Source organism: Paramisgurnus dabryanus, chromosome 6 (genome assembly GCF_030506205.2).
Source record: "Paramisgurnus dabryanus chromosome 6, PD_genome_1.1, whole genome shotgun sequence".
NCBI classification, from domain to species: domain Eukaryota; kingdom Metazoa; phylum Chordata; class Actinopteri; order Cypriniformes; family Cobitidae; genus Paramisgurnus; species Paramisgurnus dabryanus.
The window spans coordinates 4,089,424-4,112,077 of record NC_133342.1 but is presented as its reverse complement, the minus strand read 5'-3'; the positions used below and the strand labels follow the sequence as shown (position 1 = coordinate 4,112,077).

The window sequence follows — 22,654 nt, the reverse complement described above, 5'->3', positions numbered from 1 at the left end:
GGAACTGGAGGACCTGCTGTTGACATAGCTGCTGTTTTGCAGGCTAAACTAGGCACTATTAGGCAGGTGGTCGTAATGTAAGCTGTGTATGCACAAAGCAGAACTTCTTAAGGCATACATTTTACAATGAAAAGTTTTAATTAACCCTTTGTGTGTGTGTGTGTGTGTGTGTGTGTCAGGTGTGCGGTTTGGTACGAGACACGGGTCTCATTCGGGCAGCAAAAGACAAAGGTTGTGCTCGGTCGGATTTGGCCGCCGTCCATCCAGCAGAGGCAGTGAGGATACAGAAGACACACATGCCTCGACAGGTAAATTCACCTTTATGAATGCATTTCTTTTGGTTTAAAATACACAAACAGTGCATACTATACGACACTAACCACAGCCCAACCAAGTCTTGCCTACCCATTTTTTGACTGTTGGGCTGCCGTCCACCCAAAAACATATCTATACAGATAACACACATCTCTAGAAGTCACCATTCTCAACTGAAGACACAATTGGTCTCATTTACTAATAATTGCGTACATGTTTCACATTTGTACGCACATTTGAACTTCTCACGAAAACGTTCCGCCTTTTGAAGTTGGGTCCTGTTGCTAATTGCTAATCGCTACAATCTTTTCCTGGACCTTGTCTACCTGCCCGATTTGTATTTTTGATTAAAGATTATGAGGGCACCTGAATAAAAAAAAATGAACCTCACATGTAAGTCATTTGTAATTGTAAAAATACCACAATATTCCAAAACAAATGAATTTGCAGCTTCAAGTTTTTGTGAAATTGTAAAGCTACAAAACAAAATGTTCTTGTATAACAGAAGCAAAACTTGGTTTGGTTCAGTGCATCCCTGTTGTTTTCATTTTTAAACAGACAGAGACGACACCCCTGCATCTCCGTGCAGCATGACATCCTGGGACAGCAGTGAGTATATGAGAGATGAGGAAACAATCACAAATGTAGTATTTATGTAGCAGCAGTGCATTGTGGGAGTCATGATGTTGTGTCTTTTAGGCACAGGTGGAAGCATCAGTCCATCAGCGGTGTCATCTCGCTCTCAGCGTTCTGTGGAGAGTTTCTTTGGGTCCAGGTCAAAGTGAATTCACATTATATTAACCTCAAGACATCTTATGACATTAATCTTATAATCAGTTAAACCACATGTGACTGTGACTGCCATATATTTCTGGTGTTTAATGATCCTGTTGATTCTGATCTTTAATGGTCTGTGTGGCACAAGTGTGACTTGACTTGCCTTTACCTTAGGATGTCAGGGAAAATATACAATGAAAAAAATGTATGGCATGATTTATATAAAGTTATGGAGTTTAATCTGATGTTTAAAGTGAACGTTGCTCCGGATCTTGACCTGCTTGCTTGAGTTGAGATGAATCTTGTAGATGACCGCTGGTGTTTTTTTACTGTGTTGTGCAGGTTTAGTCTGGGCAGACACAAGAGCAACAGTGGCTCAGGAAAACAAGCTCCTCTAAAACCTCACTGTCTCTCTGCAGAGACGGACAGACAGACAGAAACAGACACACCTGATTACCTGCCACTGGTTGGTAAATTTAATCTATATCTGGCATCTCACTATGGCTTATTAGAATACTAGCATACTAGGGGTGTCACGATTCTCCAAATCCTCGATTCGATTACATTTTCGATTCTAAGGCCACGATTCGATTAATTTTTCAATATTTACCTTTTCTTTTTTAACCACAAAAAATTATCTGCCATTTTTAGATTAGATGTTTATGAAATATATCTGACTTTGAACCCGGAGATGCCCTGCCATGTTAGTCGTGCTGCCAGTGGAAAAATATGGTACACGCACATACCTGATAAAATGAAGCTTCCTGTCAGATGAACATTCCTGTCAGAACTTTGCACCTTAAAAACGCACTTTTATTACCGTCAGACGAGATTGTGGGACTATACCCCAATTAGTCATGTTTAAATGCTGTTTTTTATAACTCTTAAAGGAATAGTCGACCCTTTTGCCATATTAAACTATGTTATTACATCAACCTAGACAAATAAATACATACCTATCTTTTTTCAATGCGTGCACTATACAGCGCGTTGTGAATGTGTTAGCATTTAGCCTAGCCCCATTCATTCCTATGGTAGGGCAATACTTCCGGGTTTAAAAAGTTGCGGAAGGGTTGCGGTATTGCGGAAAGACGGAAAATCTTGTCATTGGCGGGGAAGCGTTTTCTCTTAATTGATGAGATATCTCGTCAATGGTGGGGAAAGAGTTAAGTGTTAATACTCTGTCATATAATTAAAGGGACAATGAGTAGGATTTTCCCCCATCTAGTGGTGAAATTGTATTTTGCATTCAAATGAATAGTGCTCTCTTGCGCCTCGCTTTTCCAAATGCATGTTGCAACTACGGTAGCCGTTATGCAATCACTGATCTCCTTGTCCGTTTCAGCTGGTTCACGTCTTCTGAACGAAAACGCATTGCGGTAGGCTAGTGCTTTTTGTCCCTCTCTGCTATTATAGTTTGTCAATATGGCGAAACGACATGGAAGCTTCCTAAGACTTACCCGTTCAATGTAAATAAAGGGAAGAAATTCTAAGCTTAGAAAGAAAAAGTAAGAACATTGGCAGATGTAATTTGTCACCAAGGAGAACATATTTATGATTAAAGACATTGATTTTGATTAATAAAATACTTTAAAAAACTACATATTGTTTCTTAAAAAAAACTAACAAAATGCAACGAACATGTCATGAGATTGATAAAATTATATGTCATTGCATTTGGCAATTTTAATTTATTATAATTATTATTACATGATTGATTTTATTTCTCTAACACCTGGAGGAAACAAACATCTTGACAGAGTATTAACACTTAATTACATTTAATGACAAATTAAATTTGTATCACTGGTAAAAAAGTGGTCGGTAACACTTATAATGGCCTCATGACAGCGAATGTCAAAACTAACCACATAACAGTTTAATGTAATGTTAACCCATAAAGCTAGGCAGTTTCTTAATTTTGATAATTAATTTGCTACATCATGTTTATGACAGATTTATGACAAGTTATGTTGTCTTGGTAATGTCAAGTTGTCATGACATAAACCAATACATTATAACTTGGCAAGTTGTCATAACAAAGACATCTCAATGTCATCTTTGCATTAAAAATGACATAATTGAGCGAATGACATGCATCAAATCTCCTTCATGTTCATGACACGTGTTATGTCGTGATTATGATGGTGTCATGTCAGTATTATGCACACCCCTTCAAGTAAAGTGTTACCCCTAAACCTCATATTAACTGTAAACATATTCCTCATATCTGATTGGTTGATTGGAATGTTGACCCAGGAATATCTTTTTTACTTGGTAAAATCAGAAGGCCTTTTGGGGACAGGACTGGACTGAAGCCTCCATGCATATAGCTTAACAATGCTATGCTTTATGGTAGTTTGACAAAAAATCATAAAGCCAAAACATCTCACCTGCTTCTCTTACCACAGGTGCGTCTCCAGCTGGCCTCAGGTGCGTTCTTGCTGTCCGAGTCATATTCGGAGTGTATTCAGATTCCTTTGGAACGTCTGAAAAGAGCATCTCCATACCCCAGCCACCGTAACAGTCTGAGCCCTCCCTTCCGCTGTACCTCCCCACCTGCCGTGGCATTGGCTTCAGCAAAACACAGCACCCCCCACAGGCCAGAGGACCAAACCTCAGGCAGAGTGCTTTACGCAAACCTACGCCGCCACCACGAAGAAACCCTTGGCATGTTGTCAGACCCCCACAGCTCAGAGGAGGGCGGAGTCCCACAGGCTGACAGTGGGCGGGGCTCTGAGACCGACATGTGTGAAGCACCTCCTGTAGATCCAGCAGAACCACAGGGAGAAGAGCTGGCACAGACGGATGTAGAGAGCTCAAGCTGGGCTACGGCTGTAGCTTTGGCCTGGTTGGAGCACCGTTGCGCTGGGTTTTTCGTAGAGTGGGAACTGATGGCAGCCAAAGCTGATTTCTGGTTGAAGTGCCAATCGCTGCCTGAAGGAGTCGACCTGGCTGGGTTAAGGGCAGCAGCAAGGCAGCTTTTCCTGCTGTTACGCCACTGGGATGAAAATATCAAACTGAATGTACTTTGTTACAACCCTAATAACATGTGAGGAAGTCAAATTTAAGATGTTGAAAACCAGCTAGGGCTAGCAGACTCGTGTTCTGAGTCTTAACTGAGGAGATTTAATCCAGGAAATGGTAGCTAGATTAATCAACTTTTTGGCCCAAATCCGGCCCGTAGTCATATGGGGCCTCATTTATAAAATGCGTAGAAACCAGACAAAATTTGATCTCAAAATCATTTCTCAAAAGTGCGTATGTGCGATTCATAAAACGAACGTGTGCACAGAAAACGTGCATATAGATGTGAAATCTATAAATCGCAAATGATTTTGAAATTAAGCGCAGCTAAATAGTTTCAATTCTCCGCATTTAAACAATGCCTAATTAATGTAATTGACAAAATCACCTTTCAAAGTTTAAATTCTTTACAAGCAGCAAAAAAGACTTAAATTTTCAAAGGCCTGCAGCAATTGAACACGTAAAATTGCGGACGTCTGCTTAGACCCTGACCTGGCGCTAAGTACTTTTCCACGTCAAAGATATTTTTATAAATGCGGACTTTGCCGCGGACACACTGGCGGCCGGTGACTTCTTTTTCGAGGACGCACTATGCAAAGCTCATCACAACATGTATGTGGCTCGTCATTTCAAAATATGTGTTCGGTGCGTCATGTTAACCATGCGTCCTGTTAAAATAAGTGCTGCAGACGCGTTTAAAGGGTTTTTGATAAAAGTGATGCTCGTGTTTGCCAGATACTCGCATAATCTCATGTGTAATCAGAGTTTACTGTTAAGTTAGTGTCTTGCGAGTATTTTATGAACATGAGCGTTTCTTTTATTATAAACCGTTTTGACACGTGTTCAGCAGGCACTTATTTGACAAGATGCACATGGTTCACGACGCAATGAACACATATGCTGAATTCGCGCCAGTCATGGTGCGTTCACACCAGATGTGGAAGAGGCGGAAAGCGCGAGTGATTTACATGTTAAATCAATGCAAAGACGCGAATAGGCATCCTGCGGCACGGTAAGTGCGAATGGTGCAGCGCAAATTGAGCGTTGCCACATGATCGGCGCGAGTTGAAAAATCTGAACTTTGGCAGATTTTCACGCCACGTTAACCAATCAGGAGCTTGCTCTAGTAATAACGTGATTACAGGCAGCAAGCGGAGGCAGAAAAACAAAACAACAATGGAGGACAATCATCATCATCGCTACATGAGACATCTTCGTACTTTTACAGGAATTAAAAGGATCTTGCTTGGAAGAAAGTGAGTGAGGTCGTCAAACAATCAAGTAAGTTTACTCAATTTGAGCTATGTAAGCACGTATATGTACACATGGATGTCTCGAATGACTAAAATTTCATGCGAGAATGAAGCGAGTAAGCTTCAAAATGTATTAGAATTCAACTACGCTCGAATAGCGCGTTTTTGTTGCCTCTTCCGCATCTGGTGTGAACGCACAGTCACCGGCTGCCACTGGCACACACTTCACGATGAAATCTGTGCGTGCGCACCAGTGATGCGCGGGTCAATGTATAAACAACCCGCACCCGACCGACGTTTTCAACTAACCTGCTCACAACTTGGAGCGCAAAATATTGTACCAGACCCGCAAGTAGTAATTGTTTAAAATAGTTAATTTGCATCTTTATTTCAAACGACCTGACTGACTGCAACCCGAATATCATTAAAAATGTTTTTGTATGACTCGTAACCGTGGGTGACTCCAGGCACCTGCTCATTTTGGATCATCCCGTGCATCACTGGTGCGCATGCTTTATAGATGAGGCCCCTGCTGTCTGAAAATGTTATTGCTACAAATAAACATGGTTAAAGCCATGGTTATTATAGTAAAACCACGGTTACTATAAAAAAAATTAATTTTCGTAAGGGTGCGTAGACAGTATTTACTGCAAAATCTTCGAAAAATTTCCCACAGCAATAGTAAATCACGAGACCAAATAACAACATAAGAACGAATGAGCGCATGTCAAGATCGGACCATTTTGAGCTGTATTTGACTAGTTTATATTTGTTTGTTTTTCTGTTTAGAGTTCCTTTAGACCACCTGTCTTTTTTTTTAAATTTGAATAAGTATTTTGTTTACAAACTATTGTAATTGTTTGTGTGTACACATGGATGAGTGCTTGCTTTGCCTTCCTGTGATGTTTCTGATTGGTCATCTTATTTGTAAATGAAAAGCGAGTTTATATGTATTAAAGGCAGTCTGCTCAAAAAAACTTGCTAATGAATGTGTAAAACAACACAGCGTTTAATGCAGAGGATCATATTATAGTAAATAAAGAATCAATCAATTCTCAGTTCAATTGTTCAATTAGTCTGAAATACTATGGACAACAGCTGTTTTGTTACAGTTATCACACGTTTGGTATCATGCAAAAATAAAAAGCCAACCCCAAACGCTTAAGATCAGTCTTCAACACTCTCATAAAATAAAATAAAAAAAATGCACCCCAAAAATGATCTATTCCTTCTATTTCCTTCTTCACACTAGAAAAGGAAAAACAACACAAAAGACAAGAAAAAGCAAAGGCAGTAAACAAATGCATGAGCTAAGCGAAGAACGTCATTGAAGAAGTTCATTGTCTCAAACGCTAAAGAAATGGAAAGCAGATCAATGCTATTCCTTTGTGCCCTATACATGTTATCATGGCGATCTTGTAAAGCTTATAGTCACAATTGGAAATAAAACAAATCCCTGAATAAATCAAAATCAATAAGATGTAATTTAGAAAGAAGCTTAATATCACAGTAACATCATAGGCTCTTATACCAACAGTCCTGAATACGATGCGCTCATTAGCCGACAACCAGAGACCTGCGCTGACATCCGGTGTAACAAACTGATTCTTTTATAAAATGTCCTTTTCATCCACAAATCCCTACATCCTGGACTGAGCATTAAGCCTTAACAATCCTGAGAACGAATGTAAACACTCTGTCCATCGCATACCTGTACACATACTGTTAACAAACCACACTGATTTCAGTCTCATGGTACTGACTGAGGCCACAGATGATGCCTGCAATGCCCCTTGTTTGCACCTAGGGTAGAAGGGTCTTGTGGACGGAGATCCAATCGACCCTCATCCCACACAGCGAGGGCCCTGGTCACTGGCGCTTAGCTTTGTTCTGAGGAGCTGCAGTCGGGTTGAACCACAAGCAGAGCAGGATGATGAGATGGCAGACGTGAAGCGATAAAGAGCTGTAGGTGGTGGAGGGAAACGTGTTCCAGGAGAGTTCGACCAGACCCAGAATCAACACCCTAAAACAATAGACAAATAAATGAAACAAAAACATTAAATTATTTTTACTGTTGCTCATAAATCATACTTCATTAATTATCAGGTTTGTGAGAGGGTTATGTTATGTTATAGTATAGTAAATATCATCATACTATGAAACCTGTGTGTGTATGACTATGAGAGATCCTAACCAATATTCCCTTTAGGTTTGTGTTTTACCTGAGCAGGTGAGCAAGCTTTTTGACTCCTCCACTCCACAGCAGGTAGGGAAGCGTATGGAAGTACCAGACATAAAACTGATAATGTAAAGATCTGCTAAAGCACATCCCAATGAAGTTGGAGGTGAACAGAATCAGAACCGTCTGTATGATCTGGGTTAAGGAACAATTTTCATTGAATTGAGAGAAAGAGTGAGTAAGTGAGTGAAAGAAAAAGTGAGTGAGTGATTGAGTTAAAGAAAGAGTGAGTGAGTGAGAGAAAGAGTGAGTGAAAGTTAGTGAGTGAGTTCAAGAGTAAGAGAAAGAAAGAGTGAGTGAAAAAGTGAGTGAGAAAGAGTGAGTAAAAGAAAGAGTGAGTGAAAGAAAGAAAAAAGTGAGTGAGTGAAAGAAAAAGCGAGTATGAGAAAGAGTGAGTGAAGTTAGCAAGTGAGTGAAAGTTAGTGAGTGATTGAAAGAAAGAGTTAGTGAGTGAGTGAGTGAAAGAGTGAAAGTGTAAGAAAGAAAGAATGAGTGAAACAGTGAGTAACATTGAGTGAGTGAAAGAGAGTGAGTGAGAGAAAAAGTGAGTGAGAGTTAGTGAAAGTTAGTAAGAGAGAGAGAAAGTGAGTGATTGAGTGAATAAGTGAGAGAGTGAAAGAGTGAATGAAAGAAAGAAAAAAGTGAGTAAAAGTAAGTGAGTCAAAGAAAAAGCGAGTATGAGAAAGAGTGAGTGAAAGTTAGTGAGTGAGTAAGTGAAGTAAGTAAGTTAGTGAGTGACTGAGTGAAAGTTACTGAGTGATTGAAAGAAAAAGCGAGTACGAAAAAGTGAGTGAGAGTTAGTGAGTGAGTGAAAGAGTGAAAGTTAGTAAGAGAGAGTGAAAGAAAAAGCAAGTATGAGAAAAAGTGAGTGAGTGAAAGAGTGAGAGTTAGTGAGTGAGTAAAAGAAGGAAAGAGTGAGTGAAATAGTGAGCAACAGTGAGTGAGTGAAAGAGTAAGTGAAAGAGAGTAAGTGAGTGAGTGAAAGAGTGAATGAAAGAAAAAAGTGAGTGAGTGAAAGAATAAGCGAGTATGAGAAAGAGTGAGTGAGTGACTGAGTGAAGTTAGTAAGTGAGTCAGTGAGTGAGTGAGTGAGTGAGTGTGATTGAAAGAAAAAGCGAGTATGAGAAAGAGTGAGTGAGTGAGTGAGTGAGTGAGTGAGTGAGTGAGTGAGTGAGTGAGTGAGTGAGTGAGTGAGTGAGTGAGTGAGTGAGTGAAAGAAAAAGCAAGTATGAGAAAAAGTGAGAGTTAGTGAGGGAGAGAGAGTAAGTGAGTGAGTGAAAGAGTGAATAAGTGAAAGAGTGAATGAAAGAAAAAAAGTGAGTAAAAGTGAGTGAGTGAAAGAAAAAGCGAGTATAAGAAAGAGTGAGTGACTGAGTGAAGTTAGTGAGTGAGGGAGTAAAGGTTAGTGAGTAACATTGAGTGAGTGAAAGAGAGTGAGTGAGAGTTAGTGAGTGAGTGAAAGAGTGAAAGTTAGTAAGAGAGAGTGAAAGTGAGTGATTGAGTGAATAAGTGAGAGAGTGAAAGCGTGAATGAAAGAAAAAAGTGAGTAAAAGTAAGTGAGTGAAAAGTGAGTGAAAGAAAAAGCGAGTATGAGAAAGAGTGAGTGAAAGTTAGTGAGTGAGTGAGTGAAGTTAGTAAGTGAGTGAAGTTAGTGAGTGAGTGAGTGAGTGACTGAGTGAAAGTTAGTGAGTGATTGAAAGAAAAAGCGAGTACGAGAAAGAGTGAGTGAGAGTTAGTGAGTGAGTGAAAGAGTGAAAGTTAGTAAGAGAGAGTGAAAGTGAGTGAGTGAGTGAGTGAGTGAGTGAGTGAGTGAGTGAGTGAGTGAAAAAGCAATTATGAGAAAAAGTGAGTGAGTGAAAGAGTGAGAGTTAGTGAGTGAGTAAAAGAGTAAGAGAAAGAAAGAGTGAGTGAAATAGTGAGCAACAGTGAGTGAGTGAAAGAGTGAATAAGTGAAAGAGTGAATGAAAGAAAAAAGTGAGTGAGTGAAAGAATAAGCGAGTATGAGAAAGAGTGAGTGAGTGAAAGTTAGTGAGTGAGTGACTGAGTGAAGTTAGTAAGTTAGTAAGTGAGTCAGTGAGTGAGTGAGTGAGTGTGATTGAAAGAAAAAGCGAGTATGAGAAAGAGTGAGTGAGTGAGTGAGTGAGTGAGTGAGTGAGTGAGTGAGTGAGTGAGTGAGTGAGTGAGTGAGTGAGTGAAAGAAAAAGCAAGTATGAGAAAAAGTGAGAGTTAGTGAGGGAGAGAGAGTTAGTGAGTGAGTGAAAGTTAGTGAGTGAGTCAAAGTTAGTGAGTGAGTGAAAGAAAGAATTAGTTGGTGAGTGAGCGAAAGAGTGAAAGAAAAAAAAAGAAAGAGAGAGTAAGGGAGTGAGAAAGAAAGAAAAAAGTGAGTAAAAGTGAGTGAAAGAGAAAGAGAGTGAGAAAGAAAAAACATTGACTAAAAGTAAGTGAGTGAGTGAAAAGGTAAGTGAAAAAGTGAGAGAGTGAAAGAGTGCGTGAAAGAAAAAAGTGAGTGAGTGAGTGAGTGAGAGAGTGAAAGAGGGCGTGAAAGAAAAAAGTGAGTGAGTGAGTGAAAGAAGGAATGAGTGAAAAAGAAATAAAAAAGAGTGAGTAAAAGTGAGTGAGTGAGTGAGTGAAAGAAAGAGCGTGTGAGTGAGTGAGTCAGACAGACAGACTTTAAATATTAGATTTATAGATTTTGCATTAAAAGGATATGATCAGCACTGAGTTTCTGTGGACTCTCCTTCCTCTTTGAGGGTTCCTTTAGAATAGACCAAATACTGTTCCCAGGCCTGTAATAAGCACAAATTTCAAGATACAGTCAGGACCAGCAGAAACTCTTCTTAGTCCTCTAGCAAATTTTGTTCATATATCAAACACACAACACTTGATGTTATGATATAATATCTGATCGTATCATTCCACAACACAAACAAGTGAAGTGACAAAGTTCTTTCCTTTACCTTTTCCATCTCTTCAGAGCAAAAACGACAAGCGTGGTGAGGTGAGCCAGAAGCAGAGCAAGATGAAAGTATCGATTCAAAAACACATCTTCAGAGAGAAAACGCCAGTTCACCGTCCACTTAAACAGAAACTGCCTGCCCAGGTCAAAGGCCCGACTAACATAACCAACAGGGTTCACCAGGAGGAACGGCAACCCCAACAACACCTGATGAAATGAGAGATAACAGAAGTGTTACAGCCAGAACAAAGCAGAACATTAAAGCTCAATTTTATTATATATGTTCATGTGTCTAACCTGGATGACAGCACACAGAATGAGTCTGGGTAAAGTTTTCCAAAGACCAAACTCACACAGGAGGAGAAAGAGGAGACCCGGAGCGAAAAGAAGAACGTTCATCTTCACCGACACGGCAAAACTGTCCGTACCACAGAGGGATATTTATATTAAATGCATATTCACAGCTAAAACAACCAGATGTTCATTAAGTGATAAATGTTCTGATGTTATAACCACAGTTTATAATTTTTGGGTGGGAGAAAACAAAAATCAAACCATAAGCAAAATGTCTTCTTCACCAGATGTGTAATGCATAATACAATTAAATTAACTCTTTCACCACTAGCATTTTAAAAAAAGTTGCCAGCCAGCGCCAGCATTTTTCATGTTTTTCACAAAAGTTTAATGCCTTCCAGAAAATGTTCTTCTTTAAATATATAAACAAACAATATATCAAATTAATGAACAGACCCTCTGTTTTCAAAAAAAAAAAAAAAACACGTTTCATCCTACCTTCATTAGTTCTCTTTTTATCACCTCTCAAATATGGGTAGGTTTCTTCAAAACCACCCAATTTTGAGCAAAAAGCTGAGATATTTCAATTTTTGTGAAGGACTTTTGATAGAGATCAGATGCAAAGCGATCTTTAAAACATAAACGTAGTTCTCTCTCTCTCACGCAAGGCTCTACTTCCGGGTTGTATAAGTTGTGGAAGTGGTGGATAATAGCGGTATTGCGGAAAGCCGGAAATTCTCGTCATTGGCAGGGAAGCGTTTCTTGTAATTGACAAGTTATTTCGTCAATGGCGGGGAAAGAGTTAAATTGGGTTTTGAGCAAGTGCCTGTGGTACAAACCAAACTGAGCTGTGTGATTGAGTAGAGGCGGGGACTAATTAGCATATTCATATAAATGGTCTGAGCTGTGCAATTGGGAAGCGGGGGCTAATTAGCATATTAAAATCTATGGTCTGAGCTGTGCAACAGTGCAACTGAGGGTATAAATTACATTAAAGCCGTTTTAAAGCATGAAGAAATTACTGTCACAGAAAAAACTTTACATATGCTATTATTATGATCCTCAGAGAAGAATTAAGAGGGACTTCAACATTCTCACAGAAGCTCCAAACCAGAATAGTACATGCTTTAACTGAAATCAGACATCAGAACATTGTAATGCACCATAGATGGATATCTGTGACGGCATAAACACAGAGCTTGATATTTAAACTGACAGAAGATAAACCTGATATCTACTTGCCTGTAGAGAGCACATCCTAAAGTCCAATGGCCATCCAGAAAGAGATTGATGGCACCAAACAGCAGCATCATGGCTACTGGATCATTAAAAAGACGCAATACAAAGATAGAATGGATCCGATAGGAAGCACAGCAGACGAAGAAAAACACATATGGTGGAACCTAAAGAAGAGATGAAAATATGAAACAAACATTAGCAACATTATTAAAAACAGGACACTTTCTCAAAAAACCAGATCCAAAGTTATTCTGTGGCATACCACCCTATCCATTTTAATTAAAAAAATTACTTTAAGTTTTTTAAGTTAAGTTTAAACCAATGAAAGTGGATTTAGATGAGGTAGGTGTGTCACCTTTTTAGTGCGGTGATAAATGCGGAACACAAGCAGGAGGGTGATCAGGTAGAAAATAGCGAACAGGTATTGACCCAAACGAATATTCAGGCCATGATCAGTGATATAATACAGCACTGTAAATATATACACAAAGCCAGCTGGATACCTGTAACACACATTAATGCACAATATAGTAATTATAGTTGTTATTGATCAAGTAAAGCACATGAAATGTATAGAAGTACTGGATATGAAGGCAGCATTTTAAACATTTCATGTTTAACAGGAAAATGCAATAATGTTGTTCTAAACCTGTATGAATTTCTTTTTTTCTGATGAACACAAAAGAAGATACTTTGAGAAATGTTGGTAAACACACAGCAGATAGTGACCATTGACTTCCATAGTAGGAAAAATTATATTTTGGAAGTATTGTGATAAATGATAAAGAAAATATTTTGGTAAATGATGGAAAGCACACAGTTGACGGTACTCATTTAATTCCATATTTTTTTATTCCTACTACGGAAGTCAATATCTGCTGTGTTTTTACCATAATTTCTCAAAATATCTTCTTTTGTGTTCATCAAAAAGAAATTCATACATGTTTAGAACAACATGAGGATGAGTAAATGATGACAGAAATTTCATTTTAAAGTGAACTATCCCTTTAAGCTCTGTGTATGGAAAAAGTAAAGAAACATCACTAGTTTAATTATCAATATTAATGATCATCATTATATGAATGATTAACATTCAGAAAATTTTATCTTCAGAATTTAGTAAATGCAAGTTAATATAACCACCAAACTATCGGTATTGGCCATCTGAATGATTAATTGTATATATGATATGAGATTACTGCATTTTTTATTTTATTTGTATTTGAACCTTGTACATTTTATTTAAATACCAATACACACAAAAAACAAGAATGTTTTTCTTGAATATTTCATGATAATATTTTCACAAAATTAACAGAAATACACACAATTGAATTTAGGCAAACTGAATAGATGTAATTTGAATTTCAGCAAAGTACTATCAAACCTTTTAATCTGAAGGCTGAAATTAAAGGTCTAAAATTAGTTTTGTATAAAATTGTCCAAACATATTAGTTTGTTAAAATGCATAACTACAATTTTATTTAAAAAAAAACGTTGTTGTTTTTTTAATGGATGACTGACTGAACAATGGCAAACCAGCCAGTATGAGCCCAATATAGATGTGAACTCCAAAACTAAAAAACTAAAGTTTATGAAGCACATCAGGGTCATTTCTGCCAGTATTATATAACGTGGCCACAATTGCTAAAATGCAAAAAAATTGATTAATTAAAAAAAGTCAACATTTTTCAAGCTGTTGCTCAGGCAGAAACATAAGTTGTACTTACACCAGCGGCCCCGTGTCGCCTTTCAGCTGTGTGTAGTCATACGTGCCGTTAATAACTCCTTCAACTTCATCCATATATGCTTTCCAGTCGATCTCCGTATCTATGCACAGACAGACACTTTCATTAATAAACAATCTAACAAGTAAATCTGTGGGTACTTAAAACTTCTCTTTGCATACTGCATGTTAGTGTGTCATGTTTTTAAGTTTGTCATTATGTACTATAGTCCTACTGTAAGATTGACAGTGACACGATCTGTACACGTGTTTCCCTTTTAGACACTTATGCATCTAACACGTATAACAAAGCACACCGCCTAACCAAACTGTAGACTTTATTATACTGCATTTATATAGCTGCAAGAGTTGATTATAAAAGTGAATTTTAGTCTATCTGCAATGAATGAATTATACAAAAGTGCCTTAATAGCAATACTACAAAACTATCGTTCGACCAAATATTTGCATTAATGCATTAACCTGAGAAATTTGATATCAGTCCATATTTCTTAATTTCTTTGGCTGCAGATCCACTATACATTATAATCAATCAGGTGGTCTTGTGAAAGTCTAAGTTACTGAACTTACATGCAACTCTTTGGATCACCCATATGTTTATCCCAATTTCCAAGAACCATAGCACGGCCGTGATCAAAAACGTGTACTCGGCTTTGAATAACACCATGTGTTTGTCCTGCCATAGGGATGAAAGTGTTTTATGAAATCTTGACGGGGAAGTAGAGGATTTCTTCTTTCCTCCTGCCATGTTGGCTGCAGCTGTGAAGTCAGCAACTCACTCATCTACAAATGCAAAAACGAGAAAAAAAACATGCATTTCAAAATAAAAGTCCGTCAACTGACGCCATTCATGTCAGTCATCATCACAACACACTTTTTTGCAATAATAACATTTTGTTACAAATTATTTAAAAACCCCGAGTCATGTAAATAAATATTTTAAACTAGTTTATCGCAAACAACACATGTATTGTGTGTTTTTCTTCAAATTAAGTAATAATTTATTTTTAATCGGGCAAAACGAACAGCTACCCCAAAAGCTGTCATGACATGTTTATGTAAAGCGTGACCCAAACACGATCGATCGTGGTTTTTGAGAGAATCCTGTGAGTTAGAGGTACATTTCTGCACTTTAAACATTATTTCGATTGTGTACTTTGTGTAATATTGGACATAGTATCAGATTCAAGTTTTTAAATATTTATTTATTTAATACACCCGTGTCAAATATTTAATCTTAGTTAATAGCCTCCAACAAATGACTTGATTGTTTTGTAAACTTACATTATCGTAAAACTCGTAATCTTTTGATTTTTAATTATTGTCATTGGCGAAACTGATAGTTACTGAATTTGTGCTGTCATGTCCTTCAAAAAAAAAAATCTATAAATAAAAATAAATCTAAACTTAAATCTATATTTACGATTATGTATGTGTAACGTTAATAGCTCTAATGTATAGTTTCATCTCAGTCATTTACTCCTTCAGATCAGATATGTCCTCTATATTAGACTGTCATCGCAAAAACATAATTTCTTATACTGTTTTCTTATTTTCCCATATTCGTTATGATTTCCCCTGTGCTTAGGAGTTAAAGGCAAGAAGGGGTGACAGATGGAAGATTTCCCCATCCGAACACTGGAGGTGGTATGTGTGGGTTCGAGTCTGGCTCTATCTGGTCTATTTTACTATATTTACAAGAAGAAACGCAAAACTGTGGACAGACTGAATGTGAGTAACATTACTGTGTCCCATGCTTTACAATTGCATTGTTATGTATTTAGAAGTTTATAATGTAAATTTTTTTTGCCTTTATTGGCTTTAGATTACGGTATAAGTCATAAAAATACTTTAGTTCCTTTTATTTAAAATCCTACACTATGGGTTAGCAGCACGAATGGCATGGGTATTCCTTTACACAATTATGCCCTTGAACAACACTTAAAGTGATAGTTCACGCAAAAAATGAAAATTCTTTCATCAATTTTGTATCCATTTACTTCCATAGTAGGAAAAACAAATACGATGGAATTCAATAGGTATCATATGTGCCCAGAAAGCAAGCAGCCATTAAAACAATGTTAAAAATTGTTGATTTGTCAATGTTAATCCCATTGAATCAATATCACGTTTGCACCCTCCATTAATATTGACATTATGGTGATTAGTGTTTGGTTTAGTTAAGCCCTTGACTTTCACTAAGTTAAATCTTTCTTTTCTCAGTGTTTATGTAAAAACACATCTGCATTGGAAAAGAAAGATGTGTTTCAAAGATAAGTTAAAATTGGTTGCTTTTTATAAAGATGTCAAGATGATATTATATTAAGCTGCTTTACATCATGATGTTGATTGTTTTATGACTTATAATTGTTATAATTGTTCTGGTTTGTTAATGCACTGTGACGAGGTAAACGGAAATAGTTCTGACACATTCAGACATCACATATCCTAAAAATATTAACAATGTTGACAATCATCAAACTAATTTAGATAAAACAATCTACTGCAATAAATTAGATTAGTACTATGTTGATACCCAGAATACATTGCAGCATGAAGCTTTCTTTTGTTAATCATCACCATTGATGAGGTTCATAGACTGATTCATGATACCAGAGATTGATTCACTAGTTAAATCTTCTAATTATGTTTTTATAATTCAGAAAATAACAGACCGGACACTGCTTCCAACTAGCACTGTAATTTAACCCATTTTTTATCATCATTAACACCGCACGCACACACAAGAAATATTATTTAGGTATATCTACAATTAAATTGCTTGATCACATTAGATCTAAGTTTTCTTTGCAATAGCAAAAGTATTTTAAAACATGCTTCAACCACCAAAGAAAACTGGGGCCAAACTAAAGCAAACATTGATCACCACAATAGTGTTTTGTTTAAATTTCTATCTTTTTTGCATAAAGGATGCAAAAGTGAATTTTGATTTAATGGGATTAACATTGACAAATTAACAATTTTAACATTGTTTCAATAGTTGCTTGCTATCTGGGTGCTTACCATTATTTATCAAAATATCATCTTCCTATTTTATCCCAATACTTCAATAATATTTTTTTCCCTACAATGGAAGTCAGTGGTTATAATCAGCTGTGTGCTTACCATCTGTTGCGTTCAGCAAAATAAAAAATGCATACAAAGTTAGAACAACATGAGGATGAGAAAATGACAGAATTTGAATTTTTGGGTGATCATCTATCCCTTAAAAACTATTGCTCTGTTAGGGTGATCTGCAGGCCTCTTTGTTTTACATTCATGATATTTATGGAGAAATTTTGCGGTACTATTCAAATGAGAGGTTATTAAATAAGTAAATTTCATATTAGGAAGCTCCACAACTGGCACTGGATGAGAACCTGGCAGACCTTTTAAATGCCACACCAGGGAAATGTCTACAGTACGTGGTTATCGAGGGTAATCTTCCTTATTTATCTCGCTCTCTCTATATATAGGACATTTATAATGATCCAAGTTTTTTTTAATTCTGCTACTTCCTTATTTCTCTATCTGTATGTACTGTAGGTACAGCCCAGCCTATAGGAGAACCATTAAGGAGTCAGTTTCAGGAAGGAAGTGTTGGTGTCATTCAGAAACTCGTCCTTAGGGAACACAAACTTGTTTGGAACAGTTTCGCACGCGCCTGGTAAGATTAACCCTTTGCCATTATAAATATAAATCATTCAGCCAAACATCATATTTTTCTCCTCTAAACATACACTGTTTTCTTCCTTACCTCATCCCGTAGGACAGACAGCGAGCGCATCCTTCACCAACGCGTGAACGCTGTGCCATTTAATCTACTCGGTGTAAACAAGGCATTCGTGCGTGTGCTCTGTCCCCTAGAGGCCACCGGCCCCAAAATGGAAATCGTCCATGAGAAGTTCCACCAGGCTAGTTATGGCTTCACGGACCTGATTGGTCAGTACCTGAGTGGAGAGAAACCCAAAGGTCAGTTAGAAACGGAGGAGATGCTGAAGGTGGGCGCATCGCTGACAGCAGTGGGCGAACTTATCCTGGACACGGACCGCCTCCCAAAACTCCGCCCACCCACAGACGGCTCCGAGTACTTCTTGAGCACGGAAGACTTTGAGACACTGCGACTGGAGCAGGAATGCCAGGCCGAGGTATGGAGGGTTTTGGCGTGTGTTTGCACGATAGCAGGTGTGGTCGTGCTGCTGTGGGCGGGCCGCAGGTATTATCGACACTTGAAGCTACGATGGGAGCAAGAAAACATGAGGAGGCAATTTGAACTGATGGATGCCAGAGAAAGAGGGTTGGAGGAAAACAGCGAGGACGTTCAAGAGAACGCCTGCGTCATATGTCTGAGTAATCCACGAGGCTGTGTGCTGCTGGACTGTGGACACGTCTGCTGCTGTTTTCGTTGCTATCAGGCCTTGCCCCAACCCAACTGCCCCATCTGTAGACAGATCATCAAAAGAGTGGTGCCTTTATATCAGGCCTAAGAGATTAATGAGATCTGGTTAACCGTTGCTCATGCTTTGTATCAGTAATGGACAGACGTGAAATAGACAAAGATGTGATTTAACGGTATACACATTAAGGGATTGGTTGAACCTAAACAGCTTGTAGAAACAACCTTAAACTTCAAAGCATTGTTGCAAGGTACTACTGCAGTGAACAGGACATGTGTGATGGAAATTCCTCATATGAATTTACCTGCCACGCACATGTAAATGCTGGATTGTGATTGCTGGATAGATGAAAAGTTGCAATAGACATTTAAGTATCTGGTGACTTGAATTCTAATATTCAATAGATATATTTTTGCATTACAATCCTTATTTCAGTTTTAACATATAGTTTAAGGTAAGACTTATGGACTGATTTCGAGGATTTAGATGGAATACTGATTTTTGACCTGTTTTTAACTTCCTGTTGTTTATTATGCTTTGCCATGCATGCATCAAACGGTTAATCTAAGCCTACAGGAGGGTTGTATTTGAGAAAAGATCAGCCACATACAGTATTGAACACTGGTTTTCTGGTTTATACAACAAGAAAATGTACCTGTCTAACAAATAGCTTGAAAATTTAAATGTTTTGCTTAGTGCCTTAATTTATAAATGAAAGTACCACTCTGAGCTGGTTGATGTAGTTCGTTGGGAAATATTTAGGAAAATTTTCTTTAAAAGCTGATGCTTAACAATTAAAGTTTTGGGTACTGTCCTCCTGGCATATTAAACAGTACTTTGGTAATGAAAAGATCCTCAGTAAGCCTTCACCAAGGTCAAGCTGAGCTCTGATGAGTCTGCATTTACTAGCAGTGCCTGTCGTTTCATATGAAACCACCAGGGGGCATACAGACTCATACTCATATTTTTAACATCAATCAATCTTCCTCTACATCAGGCATTCTTGGTCCCGGGGGGCCACTGTCCTGCAAAGTTTAGCTCCAATGTATTTCCAATAATCTTGTGGCCTTTGATTAGATTTTTCATGTGTTTAATTAAGGTTGGAGCTAAACAGGACGACCAGGAATGCCAACCCCTGCTCTACATTGTTGAAGAATTAAAAAAATCCTTTTCAGGATTCATCCTCTGCACCGGTTACCGTATGCACATTTTATAACAACAGCCTTCACCTCTGAGTTTTTCATTAATTGGTCATTATATAGTATTAAATATTTAAAAAGTGATATTGTATATGTTAGACAACAACTAATCTTATTCTCCATACAAAAATGTGACTAAGGCAAAGACATTTGATACCGTGTGACAAGGCCCAAAAAGTCAGATAAAACGTTCAGTCATGCACGTTCAAAGAAAAAAGTATCTAACCCTAAGATGCCTTGTAACTTTCCAGCTTCAAAGGACTGAAAAAGGCTTGTTGTTGTTCTCACATACATTATATCTCCCAACTGTTATTGTTCTCTTTAGACAAATTTTTGTGATTTGGTGCTTTTGTCTGCTGTATATAAAATGAGTCAACAATTACACTGCATGAGTCAGCAGAGACCATTGTCACTGCACGTCCTTCTCTTAGAGGACATTCACACACACAGCCCACGTCTGAGACAATCCATTTGTTACAATCTGAAGAAAGAAAGAAAAACTATTTCATTCTTTTGTAACATATATTTGACCTGACTGATCCCTGTGCATTGCAGAGTGAAAGGAAACTAAGCGGCTATTTACAATAAGTGCAATAGATACAATTTACACTAAGTGACTATATATCGGCATTTTCTTAGTGATATGCTATTTACAGTAGGTGAAAATCGTTGCGTTTATTTAATAAATAAAAAAATAAAATTTCCAAGTGTAAATAGTAATTAACTTATTCCATGCCAGCTTTTTTTTTTAAGTTGCCTGCCAGCACGTTTTGTGATTTTCACAAAAGTTTCACGAAATGCCATCCAGGAAAATGTCCTTCTATAAATATATAAACATGTATCAAATGAAAGAACTGAACAAACGATCAAATTAACGGGGGAAAAAAACTTTCATCCTATCTTCATCTGCTCTATTAGTAGGTTTCTTTAAAAATACCAAATTTTGAGCAAAAGCTGAAATAATTGCATTTTTGTAAAGGAATTTTAATAAAGATCAGATTCAGAACGATTATCCAAACATACACGGAGTTTAAAATAAATTAAATTCGTTTTGCTTCAGTTTTTTTATAAAATGGGTAAGAGCCATCTAGTGGATAATAGCGGAATTACAGATTACCGTAAAAACTGGTCAGGAAAGCATCATTGGCAGGGAAATGTTTTCTCTTAATCCATGAGGAGAAAGAGTTAAATACTATCTATATTGGCAGATATTATTTGCAACCTCAGTATTTTTTAGAATAAGGCGATAGAAAAATAACAGTGTAAATGATTATATTTATTCAAATTATTAAATAGATGCTGCATTATTGGAAAAATAAAAACCTTCCCCTAACCCTACCCAATAAATCCTTAAATTCTGAATAAAGACATTTGGCACTTTATTTCCACTTTTCATTTTCTTCATTTTTATTAAAAATAAGTGCCTTTTCGATTAGTTATTTAATTGGTGTCGGCAAAAGCTAGATTCCAACCAGCGATCGCGCCAAAAGCTATTCCCGGAAGCACGTGCTCGTTCCAAAGAACGCAACAAGAAACGCTATTTACACTTGTAAATTGACCCCGTGATATTTAAAACACATTCATTTATCTGTGACAAGTCTAAACAGCCACTTCAATGAGATTTTTGAGGTTTTCATTTGATTTTATAGCTGAAAACTAGATATTGTGCTTACTGTTGAGGAAATTAAACTAGTGAGGGTGAATAGCGTGAACAAACGCCTAACTCAGGCTTTACAACCCTAACGGCAACGCTTATCTATCCCTAAAATAGGGCTATCTGTTAGGAATATTGTTACAGGGCAAACAAAGATGTTGACCCAGGAACTTGTGTAACGTGTCAGTCTGGTTCACCAATAAGACCGCACTGTCGTTTTAAATCCCTAATATGGGTAGGCAACACATAGACGATGAAAATAATTACTACTCCTGCCTAGAAAGACACTGAAGATATGAAAATGAGCTGCTGTCATGCCAACAATAATGCTTGAGTTAATTAATCGAAAACATACATAATCTCCGTGTGCGCTGTCCGTGGTGCTGAAGAGTTTCACGATGCAGACAGCTGAGCTAGACACGCCCACTTTAATGTAGAAATACCAAAAAGGCGACAGGTGGGAAACAGTGACGATGATCTTCCGGTTTACGGTACTCGAGGACAGAACCGGTGACGTGCGCTGATGACGCCTGCACAGCAGCAATGCGCGTTGCCGTCATATTTCTCCAGTACACGGTGAATGAATCTGTTCAGTAAGCAAATTAAAACAATGATAAACACAAATCCAATTCCGGAATAAACCTTCATTTATAGAGAACCGGAAGACTTTTAAAAATTACAACAGCATTTCGAATAGACTGTAAATAGGCTACATTACGTCAAAAAAACTGGGTAAAGCGGGTACACTATAAAATGTATGGGTTATTTTTTACCCATAATGGGTAAATATTGGACAGAACACTGCTGGGTTAAAAATTAGTCAGTGTTGGGTTGTTGTTATGCAACCATGGGGTATAATAACCCATCAGTTGGGTTAAAAAACTCAGCACTGGGTAAATTTTAACCCAGGGGTGTGTTCTGTCCTATATTTAGCCTACATTATGGGTCAAAATTAACCCAGCCATTTTTAGAGTGTAAAATTACATTTAAATGCTTTCCAAATTAAATGTTTACAAGTTAAAACCTATTAAAGTTTGCTATATGGGTAGTAGACAAATATACGACCTATATACGCTACTATAGACAAATATATTGATAATTTAGGCAAAATTATATAAGGGGTATATTATTATTATTTTCACATTTTAATAACCACTTTACATTTCTTCATAAAAACAATCATCTGAAGAGGAAGTACCTGAACGAAAAATGACGAAAAATGTTTTTAGAGGCGCATTTTCATCCTGACGCCTTATGGAAAAAATTATCCATGGTTTTACGGTAAGTAGTTAAATTTGTTTCAAAAAAGTTTTACAAACATTTACTTTAGTTGTGAGATGTGTTTTATTAAAAGAGAAGTGAACTCCACAAGATCTATGAGAATCTTTTATCTATTCCTCTATCCAAGTCTACCCCAAAGCGCACTTAGCGCAGTGAATTCAGCGGCATTTTTAAATTTCGCCTGATGAGGCCACCCTTGCACCTCTCCATCTCTCTCTCTCTCTCTCTCTCTCTCTCAAACACACACATAAACACACGCCCGGATAGATGACTTCA

At 37.5% G+C, this 22,654-nt stretch overlaps 3 protein-coding genes across 6 annotated transcripts in view; 2 read left to right on the top strand and 1 right to left on the bottom strand.

Annotated features, from left to right (window-relative positions):
• vwa5b2 (von Willebrand factor A domain containing 5B2) overlaps positions 1-6,223 on the top strand; it is a 28,495-nt gene extending 22,272 nt beyond the window's left edge. For 2 of the 3 annotated variants that reach the window (XM_073814888.1, XM_065262032.2), the window contains 5 exons: positions 180-308; positions 874-924; positions 1,015-1,096; positions 1,435-1,558; positions 3,504-6,223. In XM_073814888.1, the coding sequence (XP_073670989.1) occupies positions 180-308; positions 874-924; positions 1,015-1,096; positions 1,435-1,558; positions 3,504-4,148 (1,031 nt within the window). In that variant the 3' untranslated portion in view covers positions 4,149-6,223. The remainder of the gene's footprint in view (positions 1-179; positions 309-873; positions 925-1,014; positions 1,097-1,434; positions 1,559-3,503) is intronic. The other variant, XM_065262035.2, reaches the window with a different exon arrangement.
• A 127-nt stretch (positions 6,224-6,350) lies between these two features.
• Positions 6,351-14,631, bottom strand: alg3 (ALG3 alpha-1,3- mannosyltransferase). The gene is made up of 9 exons (XM_073814889.1): positions 14,418-14,631; positions 13,831-13,930; positions 12,456-12,603; positions 12,104-12,264; positions 10,865-10,985; positions 10,569-10,774; positions 10,322-10,397; positions 7,595-7,740; positions 6,351-7,395 (listed from the first exon to the last, which is right to left on the bottom strand). Exons 1-9 carry the CDS (start codon positions 14,593-14,595, stop codon positions 7,242-7,244), a joined length of 1,290 nt encoding a protein of 429 aa, XP_073670990.1. The 5' UTR covers positions 14,596-14,631; the 3' UTR covers positions 6,351-7,241.
• Positions 14,632-14,843: 212 nt separating this feature from the next.
• Positions 14,844-19,402, top strand: mul2 (mitochondrial E3 ubiquitin protein ligase 2). 2 transcript variants are annotated; one of them, XM_065262215.2, is made up of 5 exons: positions 14,844-14,964; positions 15,436-15,578; positions 17,198-17,285; positions 17,394-17,514; positions 17,617-19,402. In XM_065262215.2, the coding sequence occupies exons 2-5, from the start codon at positions 15,462-15,464 to the stop codon at positions 18,332-18,334; spliced, it is 1,044 nt and encodes a 347-aa protein (XP_065118287.1). In that variant the 5' UTR covers positions 14,844-14,964; positions 15,436-15,461; the 3' UTR covers positions 18,335-19,402. The 2 variants fall into 2 exon arrangements, with proteins under 2 accessions (XP_065118287.1, XP_065118289.1); XM_065262217.2 differs by having other exon boundaries at positions 14,854-14,953.
• The last annotated feature ends 3,252 nt before the right edge of the window (positions 19,403-22,654 follow it).

Excerpts from the sequence above, each read along its gene's own strand:
- alg3 (XM_073814889.1), bottom strand. The coding sequence starts at position 14,595 with ATGGCAGGAGGAAAGAAGAAATCCTCTACTTCCCCGTCAAGATTTCAT. Across the intron at positions 13,931-14,417 it reads GGTGATCCAAAGAGTTGCAT|ATACGGAGATCGACTGGAAA; the intron begins GTAAGTTCAGTA and ends GTCTGTGCATAG. Across the intron at positions 12,265-12,455 it reads TTTATCACCGCACTAAAAAG|GTTCCACCATATGTGTTTTT; the intron begins GTGACACACCTA and ends TCTCTTCTTTAG.
- mul2 (XM_065262215.2), top strand. The coding sequence starts at position 15,462 with ATGGAAGATTTCCCCATCCGAACACTGGAGGTGGTATGTGTGGGTTCG. Across the intron at positions 17,286-17,393 it reads ACAGTACGTGGTTATCGAGG|GTACAGCCCAGCCTATAGGA; the intron begins GTAATCTTCCTT and ends TATGTACTGTAG. Across the intron at positions 17,515-17,616 it reads AACAGTTTCGCACGCGCCTG|GACAGACAGCGAGCGCATCC; the intron begins GTAAGATTAACC and ends CTCATCCCGTAG.